At 43.4% G+C, this 23,005-nt stretch overlaps 1 protein-coding gene across 2 annotated transcripts; it reads left to right on the top strand.

Moving 5' to 3' along the window:
• The first annotated feature begins 5 nt into the window (after nt 1–5).
• On the top strand, nt 6–21,995 carry LOC115137271 (protein PAT1 homolog 1-like). 2 transcript variants are annotated; one of them, XM_029673482.2, is made up of 19 exons: nt 6–114; nt 1,278–1,380; nt 6,224–6,720; nt 6,969–7,049; nt 7,275–7,481; nt 8,106–8,213; nt 8,545–8,631; nt 11,251–11,453; nt 11,651–11,795; nt 12,721–12,838; nt 13,159–13,256; nt 13,806–13,865; nt 14,249–14,394; nt 15,692–15,718; nt 20,077–20,236; nt 20,411–20,536; nt 20,740–20,831; nt 21,161–21,310; nt 21,692–21,995. In XM_029673482.2, exons 1-19 carry the CDS (start codon nt 100–102, stop codon nt 21,711–21,713), a joined length of 2,445 nt encoding a protein of 814 aa, XP_029529342.1. In that variant the 5' UTR covers nt 6–99; the 3' UTR covers nt 21,714–21,995. The 2 variants fall into 2 exon arrangements, with proteins under 2 accessions (XP_029529342.1, XP_029529343.1); XM_029673483.2 differs by lacking the exon at nt 15,692–15,718.
• The last annotated feature ends 1,010 nt before the right edge of the window (nt 21,996–23,005 follow it).

Here is a 23,005-nt window from a genome sequence, read left to right as displayed (position 1 = left end):
ACATAGACCTTGCCGCTCTCACGCGGACTTGCGTAATTTGCGCGCAGCCTTCCTCAAGAGACACTTGGGAGAATTGTACCTTTCACGGACTAAAGATACATGTTCCGTTTTCAGGTGAGCAGTGTTTATATTACGTCTGGCAATTTCTGTAGACATTTTAGCTAGCGTTCCCTCAAGACGAGTTGAAATGTGGCCAATATATCAATTTTCTGGGGGATTTGGGGTTTTGTTTATCGACTCCGTTGATAACATTCCTCCGTGCGGCCTACCAAGCACCAGGCTTTCCCTGGCATATTGTCCCCCGCCCATCACGGGCCTGCTGTGTGTCCAGTGAACTGAGTATGGTCATGGCTCTCGGGCTCAACACTATGTGGCTTTGATTCTTTTTTTCTAACGTAAAAGTCAAACACTAAAGAATGGTGCATTTATGTTTTTAGGAAATGTGCCAAGTTTGATACTGTCGACTTGGATACCGTGTGATGTAACAAGCTAACGTTAGCTAGTTTGCGCAGCCTTTCCTGCTAACGTTAGCTAGCTAGCTTTTCTGGATCGCTATCTTGGCTGGGAAACATTGTCTTGATAGGGGATGAGATGGCTAGATAGATGGCTCATGTTCGACTGTGCGGCCACTTCTTTGTAATGGAAATACCAAGTAATAGTTGACAAGTAAGTCGATTGGGAAAGGGCACATATATCACTCTGCCTGTGAAATGCTGAACTGTTCTTTTCCACATCTTCTAAACTAGCATTTTCTTAGCTTTAGCGTCTATCTTTTTAACAGTAACGTTACATCTTGGGCTACCACCTTCTAAACTAGTGGCACCAATCAATCTTGTTGTGGATCTAACTAACGTTAGCTGGCAAAATTTACCTCCCATCCACGTGGGTTCTCGAAATAGTCACAATAGTATTTCTACGGGGTTCTAATAATTCGCTGTCAAATTGAGGGTCATCTGTAATATTGTGCTCAAGAGCCATATCTGCGGATAAGGTCAGTCTCTGCTTGAGGAGCTTGCTAAGAAATCTGAAAATCTGACCAGAATATTACTATCTGGAATCTTATTTCTGACATTTTGTGTAAAGAAAATATTTTTCTTGACGAAAAACAATATTCTAGACTTGATTCTTAAATCTTTCCATTTCTTGACGACCTCACCCTTCAGCAACAGTCAATATCCCATTTATCTACATCTCTTGTTGCTTCTCAGATTCTCTCATCTGTCCATATCTCTCTCATTCCTAACTCCTTGCTTCCTTTCATCTCTCTCTCCCTCCAGTCCCTTGATGAAGATTGTACCCTGGAGAAGGAGGAGGGGCTGGTAGAAGAAGAAGATGAGATTGACCAGTTTAACGACGACACCTTCGGAGATGGAGCCATCGGTGAGTCACAATTGCCCGTCAACCGACTAAAACACCTAAGACTATAATAACCTTGGGCCGTTGGATGACTCCTTTAGCCTTGTGAGGGAAATGCTCTCTGTCTAATCGCAAATACACCTAGCACACGATAGAGTTTTGGAAACATTTTCTAATACAAAAGTTTAGCAAAGTTGCACCCCAGCTGTGTTTTGAATAACACCTGGTTCTGACCAGAAATATGGAATGGTCTAATGGAAATGCAAGCGCTAGGTGAGAGGATGTGTGGTAGCTCAGCGAGAGGCTGTTTTACTGCCGGGTGCAACTTTGCAAAACAGCGTAGAGTAAGTGTAGCTTTTGTATTTGAAAGATTATTTCTCGCTGGTACAAAAGTTAAGTTCCAACCGTTTCCAAAACCGCAAGCAACGATGACGTTAAAACAGAGCGTCAGGGTTTTAGTTCACGTGGAGCATCTAAGAACCCAAAGGGGGGAACGGCTGTAAGACCCCATGAGTTCTCGAAAGCTATGTTTCTCCTAGGCTAAAGCTATGTTTGAGAAACGAGCCCATAAAGAATAGGAAGTTCACGCATTGTAAAGTTGTATGTTTTTGTAGGACTGTCGCCGACAAACCCAAAAAATCTTGGTCGACCTAGTCGTCTGTTCCTTCGACCAATCAATAATTTCAACTATATGTAGGCTACTGAGTTTGTCTAATGCTTTGAGCACACTGTGGGGGGGGGGGGCAGTTCCTGACCCTCTTCCTCCAGCTGCGGCTAGCCTAAGCAGATTCTGCTGTTCCTCTGCTAATAGGCTACACCAGGGGTCGGCAAGCTTCCATTTGGGATTTCAATTTATCTTACCATTTCTACCGATCCGAGTGCCAGTTATGATTTGTATAATATTTAATTTATAATAGTCTTCATATCGCAGTCATTATCATGTGGTTAATCAAGATTCTAAAAGTAACTTCCATTGCTAACTATGTAAAAAAAAATCGCCTAGATGAATCCAACAAATAAAATCATTGCAGCTAGCAGGTAGAAAATATCCTGATCAAAAGTAAATCTCCTATAAATCACATTGGTTACACAATGCCTGTCTCCAACAAACTTGAAACAATGTATTAACTTGGATTGACCTGAAGCTGGCACTAGCAAACTTGCAACATTGAATAAATTATTCTGGACCCTCAAGAGTTTCCTGCTCTGAACATACACAGAAGTAATCGGGTAGGCTTATTTTATGACGTTTCCACCAGATCAGAGCAGTCAATTGCTTTCCCCCTTTCGTGTTGTGGTTATCGAAAGGGAGAGAGAGCTGGCAAGATTTTTCAAATGGGCTACGTTGGAGAACTATTGTCATTCTCAATGGATGTAAAAACAGACTTTGTTTACTTGCTGTTTGAGGTTCCACAGTGGTGGTGAGTTAAGACATTCGGGAATGCTATCGGATCCCCAAATGGGCACATTTTATAGGCCTACATTTAGGCACAGACCAGGTAGCCTAGGTACGTGTCCTTACTCAACATTGACAGGAGCGCTACAAACAAACCACCAATCAATAGAACAACTTGTTCCTCACAAGTGTTGCCTAGGTTGTGCGGTCCGCAAACAACGTGACCGCTCCAACAGTGAGAACGGTAAAAGACTGTAATAATAATATATTGAATGCATTAACAGAAATTACTATAACCAAACATAAACATTGTAGTTTAGAATGATGGTTATTAACGGTAAATGTACTACTGGTGTGCCATCTCCGCGACCTCCGCAATGAATTAGTCCACTGAGACAGGCGTGAATCCGACGGGTGTCTCATGCCATACATTTTTTGTTGAGATTTGAGACTGCTCAACCAAAAACATCTTGGTCGACCAACAGCCTATTGACCAAACAATCGATTAGTTGAGTAAATGGCGTGAGCCCTACTGTTTTGAGACTGTCAGAATGCAAGGCATATGGTTAGCTTAGCTATGTATGTCGGTCGGTTGGTGGCATGAAAGACTGGGCCAACCACAAACTCTTCTCGTTCTGAATGACAAAGGCACAGAAGACGTTATCATTTACTGAAGCTCCGCCGCAACGTGTTCTATTCTGCAGCAGAAGCAAACTCCTTTGTCTTCGACTCTTTCGCCCGCGTGTGTGTGATTGGCTGGGGAAGTAGGCCATAAGAATATTATTTCGCACATTGATATCTCTTCATTGTCTATAAATAAAAGAATCTGAGCTGCAAGCGATTGATCAAGTCAGAATATTGCGTGGAGTGTGTGGTGTGTGTATATACACTGCTCAAAAAAATAAAGGGAACACTAAAATAACACCCTTTTTTCTTTACATAGTTGAATGTGCTGACAACAAACTCACACAAATTAGCAATGGAAATCAAATTTATCAACCCATGGAGGTCTGGATTTGGAGTCACACTCAAAATTAAAGTGGAAAACCACACTACAGGCTGATCCAACTTTGATGTAATGTCCTTAAAACAAGTCAAAATGAGGCTCAGTAGTGTGTGTGTGTGGCCTCCACGTGCCTGTATGACCTCCCTACAACACCTGGGCATGCTCCTGGTGAGGTGGCGGGTGGTCTCCTGAGGGATCTCCTCCCAGACTTGGACTAAAGCATCCGCCAACTCCTGGACAGTCTGTGGTGCAACGTGGTGTTGGTGGATGGAGTGAGACATGATGTCCCAGATGTGATCAATTGGATTCAGGTCTGGGGAACGGGCGGGCCAGTCGATAGCATCAATGCCTTCCTCTGTCAGGAACTGCTGACACTCCAGCCACATGAGGTTTAGCATTGTCTTGTATTAGGAGGAACCCAGGGCCAACCGCACCAACATATGGTCTCACAAGGGGTCTGAGGATCTCATCTCGGTACCTAATGGCAGTCAGGCTACCTCTGGCGAGCACATGGGGGGCTGTGCGGCCCCCCCAAAGAAATGCCCACCGCCAAACCGGTCATGCTGTGGGATGTCGCAGGCAGCAGAATGTTCTCCATGGCGTCTCCAGAATGTCACATCTGTCACGTGCTCAGTGTGAACCTGCTTTAATCTGTGAAGAGCACAGTTCGCCAGTGGCGAATTTGCCAATCTAGGTGTTCTCTGGCATATGGCAAACGTCCTGCACGGTGTTGGGCTGTAAGCACAACCTCCACCTGTGGATGTCGGGCCCTCATACCACCCTCATGGAGTCTGTTTCTGACCGTTTGAGCAGACACATGCACATTTGTGGCCTGCTGGAGGTCATTTTGGCAGTGCTCCTCCTGCTCCTCCTTGCACAAAGGTGGAGGTAGCGGTCCTGCTGCTGGGTTGTTACCCTCCTACGGCCTCCTCCACGTCTCCTGATGTACTGGCCTGTCTCCTTGTAGCGCCTCCATGCTCTGGACACTACGCTGACAGACACAGCAAACCTTCTTGCCACAGCTCGCATTGATGTTCCATCCTGGATGAGCTGCACTACCTGAGCCACTTGTGTGGGTTGTAGACTCCGTCTCATGCTACCACTAGTGAAAGCACCGCCAGCATTCAAAAGTGACCAAAACATCAGCCAGGAAGCATAGGAACTGAGAAGTGGTCTGTGGTTATCACCTGCAGAACCACTCCTTTATTGGGGGTGTCTTGCTAATTGCCTATAATTTCCACCTGTTGTCTATTCCATTTGCACAACAGCATGTGAAATGTATTGTCAATCAGTGTTGCTTCTTAAGTGGACAGTTTGATTTCACAGAAGTGTGATTGACTTGGTGTTACATTGTGTTGTTTAAGTGTTCCCTTTATTTTCTTGAGCAGTGTATATAGCCTACCGAAATTGGTTCACTTATGCCCTAAAATAAACGTGTTTATATGGACAGAATATCGTGTAAAATGTTTGGATGGTTAAAGGCCAACTTTTTAAAAAACATTTAAAATTTTTTTTTTTATAGAAACTCTTTGTAACATAACTAGCTAGCCTATAGAAATAGAAAGGTTGTGATTTAGTGTGTGTAGAACAGCTGGTTGGGGAACTGGTTTAAACCTGACTATGGGCCTACTATAGCTAGGCTTCTATCTAGTTTCTACGGTGTTGACAGAAGAAATCCTACTGGGTTGGACAGTTTACTTGAACAATCTAATCTGTAAACATACTAATAACAAATAAACCTAGGCTACATGACAAACGCATTTCAATAACAAAAAAACTACTCAAACCTTTTAAATACCGTTTTATTTCAATTTGCTCTAGAATCAAATTATCAATATAATAAAACTACAATATTATTTCCTTGAAACGTAGACTCTAACCGCGTAAGTCTATACGTTGAATAGTAAGGCGCTGTGCAGATTGATTCATTTTCTGTTTTGACTATATTAGATTTTCTGGACAGCGGCTTACTCAGGCCAAATCGCTCGAGGGCCTTGAACATGCTGTTTGTCAGCAACGTACTGAATATCCCTCTATAGATTGGAGGAGTATTATTGGGCTACTGGTGATCGGAACCAATATGGAAAGGCTTATCAATTGGCTGATAAGAAGCCCATGGAAACCTTGAGGTGCCATCAGCGGGACAACGTTCTGACGGTGTGCTTAACGGTTGCTGGCTGTTTTCATATGTTTCTGTGCGTCGCCTAGTCCACTGTGTGCAATCGTGTAGGCTATTGCGCCACACCCAACGGTATTTTCCTTTCCATTATTCGGGACATTTAGAATGACAACGAATAAGTTGTTCCGTGGACTTATGAACAAAATGATCTGGTTATGAAATGTCAAGACAAAGTTTTTGTCCTAGATTTATTGTTGTTAGAACCAATGTGTGTCTCCTCCTGTCAGTCAGTCTTTATTACCTGGATGACACCTGTAATAATGGAATGACTTATTACCTCCTACAGATGATGACTGGCAGGAGGAGCACAAGCGGCTCGCAGAGCTCGAAGAACGAAAGAACGACGGACTCGGAGGTTTAGGTCTAGGGGGACTAGGGATGGGGGGAATGGGAGGTGGAGACTCCACCGTTCAACTCCCTCCTCCTGCCAGTCGCGTCCCCCACCCGTCATCCCTCCCCCCACCACATCACTCCCTCTCTTCGATGCCCCCTCCGGGCCTGGAGGAGAGGGGGGGGGGCGACCTAGCCGAGTCCCTAGCCATGTTGATTCTCGGGGCGGACCCGGCCATCGCCAGCGTGGGTGGTCCAGCCGGGCCTGGTGACAGGTCCACTGGTCTCCCTCCTTCCCCTTCCATGCCCCAGCAGCACCACCACCCCTCCCAGCTCCCTTCCCACCACCAGCTGACCCCGTTGGGGCTGCCCCCGGGCCCACTGCATCCTTCCCTGCTGAGCTACCAGCAGCATCAGCACCTCCTACGCCGAGGGGGTGCCCCCATGCAACAGGTGAATATCAAGGTCTTGACTAGGTGAATAAGGTGAACTGCTTACCACATCATTTTGAAATGTCTGGGGGTCCCAAGGAGAGGTTTGAGAACCACTGATCTAGTATTCTGTAGCTCTATATGCTGCAGAACTACGTTATAGGGTTTGGAGAAGGAACGATCAGCTGGTTCAATGAGGGACGAATATTATGCATCGCCAGTGGATTGGCGCCTTCTGACACTTTCTCTTCCTCTGCCTCTCTCTTTTAGATGAACTCACACAATATCTGGGAGAACAACATGGGATTTGGGCCTGTTAGCGTCACCCCTGGACTAATCACTCAAATGGAGGTAAGACACCTACCTGTTTTTGTAACAGGGATGTACTTCCTGAATTTGTCAAATAAGAACACTGCTTTTCGGTTGCAAACGGTTTAGCTACGTTGTGCCTTGCTGAATGTGGCCCTGTACTGTTCATGAAAAACAATATAACTGGCACATTTGCACTCTGAATGACTTAATTAACAGGTCTAGTTTAAAGCAATTTTATTGATTGTTGAATTCTCTTCTTTCCAGGACAGTCCACTTATGTCCATTATCAAAGAGGTGGGGCTGCCCAATCGGCCTCCGCCAGTTATGAGCGAGGATGGTCGGGACTTTTCGGAAAGGGCCCCCCCGCCTCGCTCGTCCTCTCCCGTGATTGGAAGCCCACCAGTGAGGGCTGTGCCTATCGGGACTCCGCCCAAGCAGCCGATGAGTCATGCTATGAATCATCAGCAGCAGGTCAGTGAGAGAATTTTGCCCTTTCTCCCTCTTTTTAGTAATCATTCTGGACTGTTATCTCATCTCTCTGTATGCAGAATACTTCCACTTATATTTAAAATAGTTATTTGCCCTTCTCAATGTAGTTTTGTATAATATGGCATTATTCTGCAGAAGTAACTACTGTTGCTGGATCGAATCCCTGAGTTGACAAGGTAAAAATGTCATTCTGCCCCTGAGCAAGGCAGTTAACCCATTGTTTCCCGTGCACCGAAGACGTGGATGTCAATTATGGCAGCCCCCCGCACCTCTCTGATTGAGGGGTTGGGTTAAATGCACAAGACATATTTCAGTTGTATGTATTCAGTTGTACAACTGACTAGGTATCCCCCTTTCCCTTTCATAATTATTAGACCAGTGGTCTCAAACTTCCAGTTCACGGGCCACATCTGGCCCCGAGTCACACTATGGAGGCCCACGGGCATGAAGTTTGAGACCACTATTATACTATTAGTGCTTGCTGTTATCATCCTGTTTCTGCCTCTACTCTCATCCTATCTGTTGCAAAGCCAGAGATAACCCTCTCTCTGTGTACAGTTATAGGCTAATTAGTTGTATTGAATCTCTCTCCTGTGTGTGTTGCAGATCCACCACCCCACCACCGTTCATGTGCGAGCCCCGATCCACCACCAACACCGCTACCCCCCTTCCTTCCCTGAGCGCATCTCCCCCAATACCCTCTTAAACATGGCTGTGAGTCCCCCTACCTCCCTCTCTCCTTTGACTAGCTCTCTGGCCCTCCCTTGCTTTATTAGGTGGGGCATGTGACATTGAGGAGTGTAAAGTTTTATTTTGGTTGTTTGAACTGTTTTTGACCAATTGTTGAATGAGGGTTGACTTTTCATGGTCAGGTACTTCCGTGAGGGTGGATATATAAATAAATACAAAATATTAATTATTCCATAGCAGCTACCTTGGTTTTGGCTCAATAGCTTGGCTCATGGATGGACTCTCTAGCTCACTGCAGGTGCAGGTTCCAGGTCAGTGTTGGTTCTGAGTTGGATTCTCTCTCTGTCTGTGTTAGAACTCTCCTCTTTGTCGTCCTCCATTCCCGGCCGGCGTGGGTCCCGTTCTGTCCCAGATCCAACGTGCCCAGATGCTCAACTCTCAGGTGAGACTCAACCAGTGGTGACCCGTCATTCAGGTCAGGTGGGGTTTAGCGTGTTCTTTTGGCATTAATGTGTCACATATCAGTTTGCAAACAATGTAAAAAAAAATATATATATATATATCATTGAGTTAATAAACACATTAATTAAGTTAATAAATACAAACATTCTATTTTTTCCTTTCTTGAGTAAGGTAACTCCAAAATACAGGTGTTTCTGCCTAACTTGGTGCTTTCTGTTGTGGTGGGGCAGCCAGCGGAAAATATGGGGTTGGTAATGTTCTCTCGTTGCACCGTGATTGGCTCAGTGTTCTGTCACTCATGGGGACACTATGTCACTGCAAACTCTATGGGGAGAACTTGTAAATTCAATCCCCTTGGGTGCTGCCATAGGTACATTAGAAGTGCCCATCCAAGAAGGCTCAAGGTCATTGACCACAGATAAAATGACATCAAATCACTTTATATCTACCTTACCTTTTGATTGGACTGATCATGTCAACATCATACTTTCAAAATATCAGCTATCATCATGAATGAAGTCGACAACCTACTGGCATCCTTTTCAATCCTTGTCATATGAAGAGTAAATATAGATAAAATGTATCGATGCTCATTGGCCACTGGACATAAAGATTACCAAACAAGCCTGCTATTCAACCACTAGCCTGCTATTCAGTGGAGTGGATGTGTGGTCCAAGTCTGGATTTGAGGGTCTGTTTTTCCAAGCTTCAAAGGAAAACATTCAACATTGGCCATGCTGTCAATTCAACATGACTTCTGCTGCTTTCAAAACAACTCGGAACTGGAAATCTCAGGCTTCAGTGAGTTCAAGACAACTGGGAGCTCGGGGAAAAAACGAGTTCCCACTGGGCAACTACATTTTGAGCGGTCATCCAACTCGCAATTCCAAGTCGGGATCTCGCGCCTCTTTCTAGAGCTCGGCCTGAAGATCACTAACGTCATGATTGAACCTGTTTTTTTTCCCGAGTTCCCAGTTGTCTTGAAAGCACCATGAATCCAGAGAATGCCAGACTTTGATGACAAAATTTGCCCACCAAGGACCACCGTGCCACCTTCCTTTTCAAGTGAAAATGTCGTGAGTCAAATGTATTGTATGTTGCTGCATAAATGATGTAATATGCCAGGAAGATATGCATGCCTGCCGTAGCTAAGAAACTAATACTAAGTGTATGTTATGTAGTAAGCTGTTAGTAGCCCATGTGCCTCACCCTAATTATTTGGTCCATTTTCCCCTCATAATTTAGCCTACTGTTCTGACTTGGTGGTGCACATGTAGCCTATAGCCTGTTTTTGAGAAATGTCATCGTCGAATATTGTAAGAGCTTTCATTGTCAGCTTATATGCCCCCTTTATTTCTCGTACGGTTCTGACTTGGTGTACAGGGAGAACACTGTAAGAACGGCCCATGTTCTGAATTCTGTCGCAGTACATTTCAAAAGTGCAGAACAAATAGTTATATTGACTACGTCCGTCTTCGCTCGCTCATTAATTTTTTTAATCGAAATGACGGATTTCCTCTTATTCGCTCGTCGCCCCTTTATGCCATTTTTTGGACATCTCAATTGTCAGTAGAAACCACATTTGTTTAAGGAAGTCAACCAAATCAGCTAATGAGGCTGAAGGAACAGTTTCGCTGCCAGACATGGCTCTGCTGATAGCCAGGTGTAACAGTGGTAAGGTGTTGGGACAGCTTTATTTAGGCCCTAACAATTTATGGGTACTGTTTGTCACTGTTATAGTCCAATGAATGTATTGTGTTGTGGCTTTGCTGGTATGCATCTAAAAAAAATGTTTGGGGAATTTGCCCCACCAAGATATACATGCTATGAGATGATTTGATTTAAACTCCCCAGTGGACTAAACACTCACCTGTGTTCTCATCTGTACACCTGAATGCACTCCCCTTGAGCCGTCTCACTCAAAATTTAGGCCACCCAGGGTGTATTCATTCATAAGTGCATACCGTAGCAAAAATGGTTGCAACGGTAATTTGGTCCCTTCCTATTTCAGACCTTTTGCTTCTGTTTCGTACGTAGGGAATACACCCCATTCACACTCCCTATGAGCAAAAATGATTCACATGTACAACATATCTATGAACTTATATACATACTGTTATGTAAAATGGGTGTTTGGATAAACACGTGTGAGGGAACATTTTGTCTGAAGAGAGAGCCTTGAATTGAAATCTCCTCTCACTCCATCTTGGTTGGTGCAGGTGACTGTGACCACCTCAGACCAATTGGCAGTACGCCCAGAACATTGCTCTGGGAACCAAAAGGAGTATCTCAGTTTCATAGTCCCTGTTAAGAGAAGAAGCCTTGTCAGTCACATGCAGGAACCAACGTTAATAATGAATCATGTAAATCATGCTTATATAACTTGTTTGTATATAAGGACTGAAATGGAACGCCCTTTTCAGAGTTTTCATCAAGCTTGGATTGAGTTTGTGAACTTCTCCGGACGTGTTAATAAAGATTGATTCATTTACGTTGAGTTTGAATCCATAGTGGTGAATTTCCACAACACGCATTCAATGCCAGCCTCCCTTTCCTCTATTTTTAAAAAATTCCTTCTCTCTCTTTCTCCCCCTCTTAGGTTGCTGGCTTCCCCAGGGGCTGTCAGGGTCCCCCGTTGCTGCCTGGCGGCGGAGGCTTCAGGCCCTTCTTCGGCCAGCCCCCTCCCCACAGGATGGGTCCCCACCACAACCACGTACCCTGTCCCATCATCCGGCACAACACCACGCACCTGCACCCCCAGCACCGCCGCATGCTCACCCAGAGGATGCAGAGTAGAGGAGGGTATGTAGACTGAAGTGTGTGTGTGTGTGAATAATTTGAGTTGTCCCAGCATCCGCATCTCCTCCATATCCATCCACAGTGCTGTTGCCATAAATTGCCTCACAAATTTCCTTGAATTGCTAATGCATTATGTTCAACTAACCTGCAGCTGTGGAGCCTCTTTCTCACTTTGCCTCCTCTATCATCTCTTTCCCCAGTGAGCGTGGCGGGCGTGTGGGGGACTGGCGGAGCAGAGACCCCTACAGTAACTTGATGACCCAGAGGGAGAAGGAGTGGGTGGCCAAGATCCAGATGATGCAGCTGCAGAGCACTGATCCCTACCTGGATGACTACTACTACCAGGTCAGTACAGCCAAGTCAATGGGAAAAAGTCAAGGTCCTGTTAATTAGGCACCAAACAGAACAAAATGGACTGAAACTGGGATTGAGTAATTGGTCCCATATGAAACGCCTGTTTTTGTTTTCTGGTGCAAAATCTTTTAACTTTTTTACATTTTTTATTCTGTGTGCCCTAAAGAACATGAGCGAGTGTTTTATTCACTAGGCACCAATGGAAGAAAATGGGTGGAAACTGGGACTACCTAGACTTGGTCCAATTAACGCTCATTGTCATTTTGTTGCAAGCCGTTTTTCTACGGTGTTCCCTAATGAACCCGACCCAGGTCAGTGTAGGGGCATGAGGTTCTGAACAAGACAGATAGAAATGTTAGTTATAAACCAGACACAACCTCTTGCAGAGATGCATGTCGGCTCTACACAATCTGTTTCTATCAGATTGTTCCGTCACCTTCTGTCCTACTGACCAACCTAGAATGGGATTAAATAAACATATCATTTATGTAGCTGACACCCGTCCTTACATGGACAGAAAAGCATGTTGGTTCTACACATTGTATTTCTATCTGATCGCTACCAGCCTAGGTGGACCGATAAGGAGGGAGCATGTCATAAACGAGATCAGGATGTATGCCAGGGAAACCACTGTTCCAATCCTGTCATTCAGATCCTTTATTAGTTCCACTTGGCTGTCTACCCCAATCCCTGTTCACCTGCTTCTGGAGACCAATAGGTCTTGCTGGCCTTTGTTGTCAGAGTTCCACCTTTTTAATTGAGTGTTAATAAATAGTTATGATAGGATTATCCTAATACATTTTTTTATTGGATTTCTATGATAAGGAAACTTTTTTTCACTAGTTGTCCCTGTCCACGGCGGATTAAATGCAGAAATGTATAAATAAATGGATGCCAATTTTGTGTTGGCCGGCAGAATTACTTTGAGAAGATGGAGAAGAGGCAGGAGAGAGACCGAGACGGCGTGAGGAAGGAGCACACCACCAAACTCATCACCCCCCAGGTGGCCAAGCTGGAACACACCTACAGACCAGGTAATTCATTAATCATTATTATAAAACTCTGAGGATACATGATCAATGACCTGGATCAAATAGTATATATTTGTTTCAGTTAAATAGCGTTTGGCACACTACCTGGTGTACCAAATGGGCAGGGTTAGCACTTTCGGGACTATTGCATTGGTTCCTTTGCACCAGGCAAGCTCAATCTAGTATTAGAAAGAAAACCAGTACTATTTTAACCAAGGTCTGATTTTAAATGAATACTCATCACATCACCTTTGTGTGTTTTGAGGATGCATCTGTAACATACGTGTGTATCGTTCGTCAACCCCCCCCCCCCCCCCCCACAGTGCAGTTTGCAGGCTCACTGGGTAAGCTGACTGTGTCCAGCGTCAACAACCCCAGGAAGATGATCGACACAGTGGTGACCAGTCGCACTGATGACGAGGTACTTACTACACACACCACAATCTCTCCAAACTCCTGTGTCTCATGAGTTCTGCCATTCTATCTCCTGCTGTTTTTGTCTCTGACGTATGTTCCCTGTTCCCTTATCACGCTTTGTTCTTATTATATCGTTGTTCTCTCGCTACTCCAGATGATACTGTCAGTTGTTCCTACATTGATATGGAGTCAGGACAACATTTAGTTATTTTGGATACTGTAGTAGAGTGGTTCCCAAGCACTTTTGGGTACTGTACCTCTAAATAAACTTGCCTGAAGTACCGCCTCATGCTCGTGCGACTGCCGTGATTCCAAAATTAGGTGTAAAATGGACTAAATTATGTTGAATATAAATATTAGTCTGTCATTTTAACTGCGAATTAAGTATTACTATAATACTAATGTATTCTTACATTTTTTTCCAGAGAAATTATACAAAAACAAAGATCACCTTTTATACACATACTCCCAATACAATACATCTCCAATCAATGGGAAACACTGCAGAAGTACATTATTCTTCACCTCTAACTGCTCCCTCTGTCCCACACAGGAGAAGAGAGAGAAACAGGTGTGGAATAAGAGGCGGCAGATCCTCTACACTGTGGAGAAGGTAAAGACAAGGAAGGGGAGAATGACTTGTCTCTACAGCTCTGTGGTTGTATTAATGATATGTTACCTTGGTTTGAACTTCCTCTGCCTGTTTTGAACCATCTGCAGTGCTCTCACTCTTAACATGTGTTATATCTGTAGACACTCCATTATTTCTTTGTAACCATCTTGTGTAGCTAGCTAGCAGTTACTAACACAAGAAGGTACTATGTGCCTAAACGTTGGTGATGCCTGTAAAATGATTGAGAGCGTTTATAGTGTGCAAATATATATTATATATATATATATATATTATGTTACCACGTATCCCCCTAAAACACTCGAGATTCGCACTCTGGGGACCCTAACGCGATCTCCCTCCCCCTCTCTCTATTCCTCCATCAGATGTACAGTCTGCTGCTGGAGGTGCAGGACTTTGAGAAGCGCTTCATGCAGACGCCAGAGGAGCAGAGAGAGACCCTGCTGGAGCAGCACAAAACCCACACGCTGCAGCTCTACGCCTCCCTCAAGGAGAAGGAGTGGGACGACAGGTGAGACTGAGGGATGGGGTATGTGGGTGGGGGGGGGACAAGACCCACACTCTACAGCTCCCTCAAGGGGAAGGAGTGGGAAGACGAGGTGAGCAAGGTCCAACATTAACTTCTTGATGCACCCATCCCATTAGCGGGATCATTTTCGTCAACATCCTCTGAATTGCAGAGCGCCAAATTCAAATTAAATTACTAAAAATATTTAATTTTCATGAAATCACAAGTGCAATATAGCAAAACACAGCGTAGCTTGTTGTTAATCCACCTGGCGTGTCAGATTTCAAAAAAGCTTTTAGGCGAAAGCATACCAAGCGTTTATGTAAGGACATCACTCTCAGCAGACAAAACATTACAAACCGCTAGCAGCCAAGTAGATTGGTCACGAAAGTCAGAAAATCAATAAATTAAATCGCTTACCTTTGATGATCTTCGGATGTTTGCACTCACGAGACTCCCCGTTACACAAATGTTCCTTTTGTTCCATAAATATTATTTTTATATTCAAAATACCTCCATTTGGTTGGCGCGTTATGTTCGGAAATCCACAGGCTCGAGCAGTCACGACAACGCAGACGAAAATTCCAAATATCCGTAAAGTTCGTAGAAACATGTTAAAACCTGTTAGGGATGATACGAATTTTCGCAGCTTTTTGTTAAAAATCGCGCAACATTTCAAAGTCCTGCTACTCATGCCAGGAATATAGTATGTGTGTATAGAAAACACTCTGAAGTCTCTAAAACTGGTTAAATCGTGTCTGTGGCTATAACAGAACGTGTTTAGGAGTAAAAATCCCTCGGGAAATTGTTCACCAAAAACACAAAAAAAATATTCATCCGCCAGTCAATGTATTGTCTAAGGCGACAGGAAATAAATTAGGTTCCCCTGTCAACGCCTACAGCTTCCACACGATGTCGCCAGTACTGGCATTTCATGTCTGCTTTATCCTTGGTTAGATGACGTATAGGCACTTCCTTTCTTTGGGGGCACCACAGGATGTTGTGAAAGTGAAAACATGGATGATGATTTCAAGACTTGCTGCTATCGAATAGAGATCGCCCCGTGATCAATTTGATAGATTATTAACGTTTATTAATACCTAAAGTTGGTTTAGAAAAGTAGTTTGAAGTGATTTGTAAAAGTTTATAGGCAACTTTTGTCATTTTAAAAAGTGACGTTGCGTCTTGTAAAGGGGATTTTTCCTAGATCAGACCGTCCTTCAGAAAATGACAATTTGGGTATACAATGACGGATTTAATCGGGAAAAAGACCCAATTGTGATGTTTATGGGACATATAGGATTGCCAACAAAGAAGCTCGTCAAAGGTAATGAATGTTTTATATTTTATTTCTGCGTTTTGTCTAGCGCCGGCTACCGCAAAATCTGTTGTTCTGGTATTTTGGGGGGTGCATGCTATCAGATAATAGCTTCTCATGCTTTTGCCGAAAAGCAATTTACAAATCTGACTGGCTAGATTCACAACGAGTGTAGCTTTAATTCAGTACCTTGCATGTGTGTTTTAATGAAAGTTTGAGTTTTATCGAAAACTATAGGTGGCGCTCTGAAATTTCCGCTGATTGATGTTCCTGCACTGGAACTACATTCTGCATCCTCCCTAAGAGGTTTTAAACGTTTTTTATAATCAATCCTCAAGTTCTTTTTACAATATATAATTGACAATATTTCAACCGGACTGTACCTTCTTCAATAGGAGAGAGAGAGAAAATGTCTGCTCCAAGCTGTTGCGCATGTAAAACGCTGCTGGCACCCAAGCCATCCAATGACGCGATGTGATCTTTCTCACTCATTTTTCAAAACAAAAGCCTGAAACTATGTCTAAAGACTGTTCATAACATCTGGAAGCCATAGGAAAAGGAATCTGGTTGATATCCCTTTAAATGGAACAGAGAGCTTTCAGAAACAACAGTACTTCCGGGTGGATTTTCCTCAGGTTTTCGCCTGCAATATCAGTTCTGTTATACTCAGACAATATTTTGACAGTTTTAGAAACTTTAGAGTGTTTTCTTTCATAATCTGACAATTATATGCATATTCTAGATACTGGGCCTGAGAAATAGGCAGTTTCATTTGGGTACGTTTTTCATCCAAACATCAAAATACTGCCCCCTACACTCAACAGGTTAACTTTTTTTTTTTGTCACTGGCCCCTTCTGGCCAGTCGGCCAAAAATCTATTGGCCCTGGACTTGGGGTGGTTAAAATGCATTAAGGTCATGCAGGGCCTATAGGTTGGCATGCTTTCTCTCTCTCTATATAGCTAGTAATAGGCTACATATTGTATACATCAATGAGGTCGCTCTTGCTGCTGGTGAGTCTCTGATCCACCTCTACGCAGACGACACCATTCTGTATACTTCCGGCCCTTATTTGGACACTGCGTTAACCTGTTGCTCCTACCCTCTACTTTTTTGAACATTTTGTTAAAAATCGCGCAACATTTCAGCGCCCTGCTACTCATGCCAGGAATATAGTACGTTCATATGGTTAGAATGTGTGGATAGGAAACCCTCGGACGTTTTTAAAACTGGTTAAATCACGACTGTGGCTATTACATAACGTGCGTTACATCGGAAAGCGCAGGAAAACCTGATCACAGAAAATGGAAATAAATATCCTTGCGCCACTTCAAGCAATTGTTAACAGTGAGCCGAATTAGATAAGACCGAGCATTCAACTCCCACAGCATCCCCATGTTGTCTAGAGTCTTGTGAATTGAATCCTCTTTGATTCTTGGTTGAACCGAAAGAGGGGCACGACTTACCTCCGGTCTCCGCCCAGATCATTCCGGAAGAGCTCTCTCCTGAAATTTTTTCCAAGACGACAGCTAATGATATTTACATCGCCTACGGATGATTTTTATCGTTTATTAACGTTTACTAATACCTAAAGTAGCATTACAAACGTATTTCGAAGTGTTTTGTGAAAGTTTATCGTCTACTTTTTGAATTTTAAAAAATGACGTTACGTTGTGAAATCGCTGTTTTTTTCGTTTATCACACAGTCTACGTATAACGATATCTTGGCTTTATATGGCTCGATTTAATCGAAATAAAGACCCAATAGTGTTTATGGGACATCTAGGAGTGCCAACAAAGAAGATGGTGAAAGGTAATGACTGTTTTCTATTTTATTGTGCGGTTTGTGTAACGCCGAAATGCTAATTATTTTGTTTACGTCCCCTGCTGTGCTTTTCTGTTGTAGTGTATTGGTGCATGCTATCAGATAATAGCTTCTCATGCTGTCGCCGAAAAGCATTTTAAAAATCTGACTTGTTGCCTGGATTCACAACGAGTGTAGCTTTAATTTGATACCCTGCATGTGTATTTTAATTAACTTTTGAGTTTTAACTAATACTATTAGCATTTAGCGTAGCACATTTGCATTTCCAGAGCTCTAGTTGGGACGCAAGCGTCCCAACTAGAGGCAAGAGGTTAACAACCCTCCAGGCAAGCTTCAATGCAATACAACTCTCCTTCCGTGGCCTCCAATTGCTCTTAAATACAAGTCAAACTAAATGCATGCTCTTCAACCGATCGCTACCTGCACCTACCCGCCTGTCCAACATCACTACTCTGGACGGCTCTGACTTAGAATACGTGGACAACTACAAATACTTAGGTGTCTGGTTAGACTGTAAACTCTCCTTCCAGACCCATATCAAACATCTCCAATCCAAAGTTAAATCTAGAATTGGCTTCCTATTTCGCAACAAAGCATCCTTCACTCATGCTGCCAAACATACCCTTGTAAAACTGACCATCCTACCAATCCTCGACTTTGGCGATGTCATTTACAAAATAGCCTCCAATACCCTACTCAACAAATTGGATGCAGTCCATCACAGTGCAATCCGTTTTGTCACCAAAGCCCCATATACTACCCACCATTGCGACCTGTACGCTCTCGTTGGCTGGCCCTCGCTTCATACTCGTCGCCAAACCCACTGGCTCCATGTCATCTACAAGACCCTGCTAGGTAAAGTTCCCCCTTATCTCAGCTCGCTGGTCACCATAGCATCTCCCACCTGTAGCACACGCTCCAGCAGGTATATCTCTCTAGTCACCCCCAAAACCAATTCTTTCTTTGGCCGCCTCTCCTTCCAGTTCTCTGCTGCCAATGACTTGGAACGAACTACAAAAATCTCTGAAACTGGAAACACTTATCTCCCTCACTAGCTTTAAGCACCAACTGTCAGAGCAGCTCACAGATTACTGCACCTGTACATAGCCCACCTATAATTTAGCCCAAACAACTACCTCTTTCCCAACTGTATTTTATTTATTTATTTAGCTCCTTTGCACCCCATTATTTTTATTTTAATAATTTTGCACATTCTTCCATTGCAAAACTACCATTCCAGTGTTTTACTTGCTATATTACTTGCTATATTGTATTTACTTTGCCACCATGGCCTTTTTTGCCTTTACCTCCCTTCTCACCTCATTTGCTCACATTGTATATAGACTTGTTTATACTGTATTATTGACTGTATGTTTGTTTTACTCCATGTGTAACTCTGTCGTCGTATGTGTCGAACTGCTTTGCTTTATCTTGGCCAGGTCGCAATTGTAAATGATAAATTGTTCTCAACTTGCCTACCTGGTGAAATGAAATAAATAAATAAATGGTGTGAAAAAGCAGTGTCATATAATTTAGGCATTTAAGTCATTACATTGGATTAGTTGCAATCATTTTGTTTCTAAAATATGTCATTTTGAGAAGGTAATTGTTTTGCATTTCAAAATAGGACGTTGCCCCTTTAAGACTAATGCGTTCCAGAAAATAAATGTCTATCTGGCTCCAGTAGGCTCGTCAAAACGAATGCTAGGTGTTTTTTTTTTTTAGCTTTCTTTTTGCAGTCTATCATCAGCAGCCAGCAGTAGGTTCACTATTGAAGGTTTACTTTTGTAATTCACTTCCCTTAAAATAAATAAGCACAGCGAGTGGATTGACGAGCACTTCTTTTTGCTCTGGACAGCCCGCGTGTGCTGTGTGAAGGCATCAACTCCTCTTCTGCTTGAGCAGTTGTTGATGCTTCAGATACTCAACTAGTCTAAAGGCCAGTTTTATTGCTTCAATCAGCACAACAGTTTTCAGCTGAGCTAACATAATTGCAAAAGGGTTTTCTAATGATCAATTAGCCTTTTAAAAGGATAAACTTGGATTAGCTAACACAGCATGCCATTGGAACACAGGAGTGATGGTTGCTGATAATGGGCCTCTGTACGCCTATGTAGATATTCCATTCAAAATCAGCCATTTCCAGCTACAATAGTGATTTACAACATTAACAATGTCTACACTGTATTTCCGATCAACTTAATGTTATATTAACGTACAAAAAATTTGCTTAGCTTTTTCAAGAACAAGGACATTTCTAAATGACCCCAAACCTTTGAATGGTAGTGTACACGATCGCCTAGGGCGAAGGGGCTAGGGAACGATTTGGAATTATTCGGAGGAGAGGAGGGGATGACAATATGACCCCCCCCCCATACCCTGCATCTCTACCGCTCCATCAGCGAACCTGCAGTCACTAATGTTCACTGTTAAGTTTCAGTTAACTTTTTTGTCCCGAAAGGCTAATGCTTCCTCCATCATTAATATTCACCACAGACTCACTCTCCTTCTCCTCCAACTGCCCCCCCCCCCCCATCCCGCAGAGTGAGTGACGAGCAGTGTCTGTTGATCATGTCGGTGCGTAAGGGAAAGCGCCTCATCTCCAGGCTCATCCCATTCCTGCCTCCGCTGCAGGCTGCCACCGTTGTCATGGGGATTGCCCGGAACCTGCACGCCCTGGCCAAGAAAGACAAACAGGACCAGGTATAGATGGAGGCACACATACACACACACACACAGTTGGTTAGCGTTGGATCTTTATTGCAAAAAAAATGATTGTTCTCAATGAGATGCTCAAGCCCACAGAGACAGACTCACCTACGTAGATGTATATAATGCTCATAAGTGGTCTATAATTGCACCTCCCATCTCCCCCAGGCGCTGTGCTGGTTGGTGGAGCCCGTTGCTGTGGTGATCTCTTCCCTATCTAGCGCTGCCCTCACAGACTTGCTGCAGGAGCTGCAAGGCAGCGAGGGTCAACTGTCCAAAGTGTTGCAAAATAAGGTACCTGCACTGACCCACTATACAATCTGCCTGCGGTTAGAATGATGCAAAATAGTGCACCTTTCTCTGTCTAGCAGTGATGATGGTTAAGGTTCAATGATGAATAAGCCCATGATGGCATGAAGTCAGTGCACTCACTTTCTGTCCCCATCTCTCCTTTTCTACCATCTCTCTTTCCTTTTCTCCTCTCTCCATCCTCCCAGTTTGGTGTGACGCTGCTTTACCTGATCCTGAGTGAAGGAGAGCGAATGCAAAGCTCTGACCTTAACTGTCAACTCATGGATGACAATCGATGGTGAGCACAGCCCTACTTTTACTAATTCATAAACCTGTGTGTGTGTTTTTTGATTGGCAAAATTTAAAATGGTTGTTAGATTTTACATTTAGCAATATTAGCTAGAATTGTTCCATAAAAATAAGGTACTGGTAATAGCTAACGATGCATGGTCAATGTCACCACCTAGCGACAGGGTTCGGAAATACACACAGCAACTACAAACCTATAATATATTTTTTTTAATGTTCAAAACACTAAGGTTTGTTTATTGTGGTTGCAGTGTACTAACTCTCTCCACCTTGTCTGTGTCCTTTTGCTTGTTTCCCTCCCTCCCATCTCTCTCACAGGACGGAGTTGGTGTTCTCTGTGACCAGGGAGCTGCTCAAAGTGCCCCCCTCGTCCCTGTCCCCTCCTCTCTTCACCCCTCCCAACCTGCTCTCTCTCTTCTCGCGCTACGTAGACCGACAGAGGCTGGAGCTGCTGCAGGAGAAGTTACAGTGAGTACAGTCTCACGTGTCCTTTGCCCACTTTCAATTATCCCTGAAGTGTGCTGTTCCTCCCTCCCCATTCAATGTTTTGGAAAGCATGGGGGGGGGGGGGTTTAAACAAGTTCACATGCACAATGCCTTGACGCTTTTTGAGTATACTGTGTTAAGGTGTTGATTGATGTGAGTTTGCCTCCCAGTTGGAGGTGGAATTTCTGTCACACACTTCAGGAAGAATGAGGGATAGCCTAGCGGATAAGAGCGTCTCCTAAATGACTAAAATGTAGAATGGGAGGAATTGGATTTAGGACACCACTTTCTTTGACGACCTGATATTTACTTTGTAACCCTATCTGTTCACTATTTTCACACAATAAAACCTCCCTTTCTCAGGATCTCCGCATTGTCCAGGTAGAAGTGACTCCAGACATCAAGAAAACCCCAGTTGAAGCGTGTGCGTGCACTATCGTATGTGTGTGCAGAAGAGAGTAGGATGTCTACTAGGGTTGATGATGATTTTAATCCAGCAGAATCTGTCAGTGTTTTCTTTGTCCATTGGGTGTGTATGGGGATGCGCGTGTGAGTGAGCGAGAGAAATGAACTGAACTGAGAGAGAATTAAATCAGCTTTTTTTTAAAGAATCTTGTTAACGTTGATGCCTGTGATAAAACATCAAATTAAAAGTATTTCTATTGTACTCAACTGTTTTGTGTTGGTTTGTTTCACTCATTTCATTTGTGAAAGTGGTGCTACCAACACCAGGGTCGTGGGTTCGATTCCCACAAAGGCCACATGAAAATGTATGCACTCTACTATAAATAGATTTGAATAGAAGGGTATGCTGAATTGCATATATTGTGTTAGAATCATTAATTTATCATTCAATAACCTTGCCTGTCACTTACACATGCATCGATGAGACTGTGTTGCAGGATTCCCCAAAAAATAGCAATACTGTTCCATCAGAGAAGTTGGAAATAAGATGCCTGTAGACCACTTTCTGTGTTTGCAAACATTGCGACACTAGGGTGACTACTGCAAGTTTGGTGCAGAAGCCGGAGTTCTCATAGAACTGAGGCAAAAAAAAAGCATGCAACTAACGTTACATGTTACACAACCTTTGGGTTGTACAATTGGATTAAGGCTTGTATGAATGTCTTGCTTAATATACGTGTCATTGCAAATAAACGGCATACTTAAACACGTCAACTTCAAGTAAAATGTTTTGCTACAGACTGTCAATGGGCGTTAGAGTTCTAGCTCACAAATGCTACATCCAAAATAATTTAGCAAAGATCACCACCAAATATAACCTTAGTGACTGTTAAAATGACATTGTAAGCCTATGAGAACAAAGTTATTTTGTTTAGAAGTAATAGAAACGTAATTCTAGGCTACGTTGAATGGGCACCCACTTTCTTTATGTAGGCGAAAGTCGAGCACTGAAAAGGGGCCTAGGTCTTGACCATGTACTGTTTGTCTTTATGGGCTATGTCTCCACATAGCGGCATGTTTGGGAAATGCCCAGATGAGCCCCACATCGAGAAACGTTCACCAGAGGGCCCTGAAAGTGATATTCCAATCAAATTATGTGAAAGTAGACTGCTATTCTTTATTTCTTATTGACTATTACATAATTACAGCTTGGAGGCCTTTAAAACTGGTAAATATAAGAAACGATCTAGAAGAAAAATAAACGCACACCTA

This window comes from Oncorhynchus nerka, linkage group LG11, assembly GCF_034236695.1.
Source record: "Oncorhynchus nerka isolate Pitt River linkage group LG11, Oner_Uvic_2.0, whole genome shotgun sequence".
NCBI classification, from domain to species: Eukaryota; Metazoa; Chordata; class Actinopteri; order Salmoniformes; family Salmonidae; genus Oncorhynchus; species Oncorhynchus nerka.
The sequence above is the reverse complement of the archived record's forward strand: the minus strand, read 5'-3'. Positions and strand labels throughout refer to the sequence as shown.

Bases quoted from the DNA above. Each gene is read 5' to 3' on its own strand.
- LOC115137271 (XM_029673482.2), top strand. The intron at 1,381-6,223 runs GTGAGTCACAAT...TACCTCCTACAG, and splicing joins CTTCGGAGATGGAGCCATCG to ATGATGACTGGCAGGAGGAG. The intron at 20,832-21,160 runs GTGAGCACAGCC...TCTCTCTCACAG, and splicing joins CTCATGGATGACAATCGATG to GACGGAGTTGGTGTTCTCTG.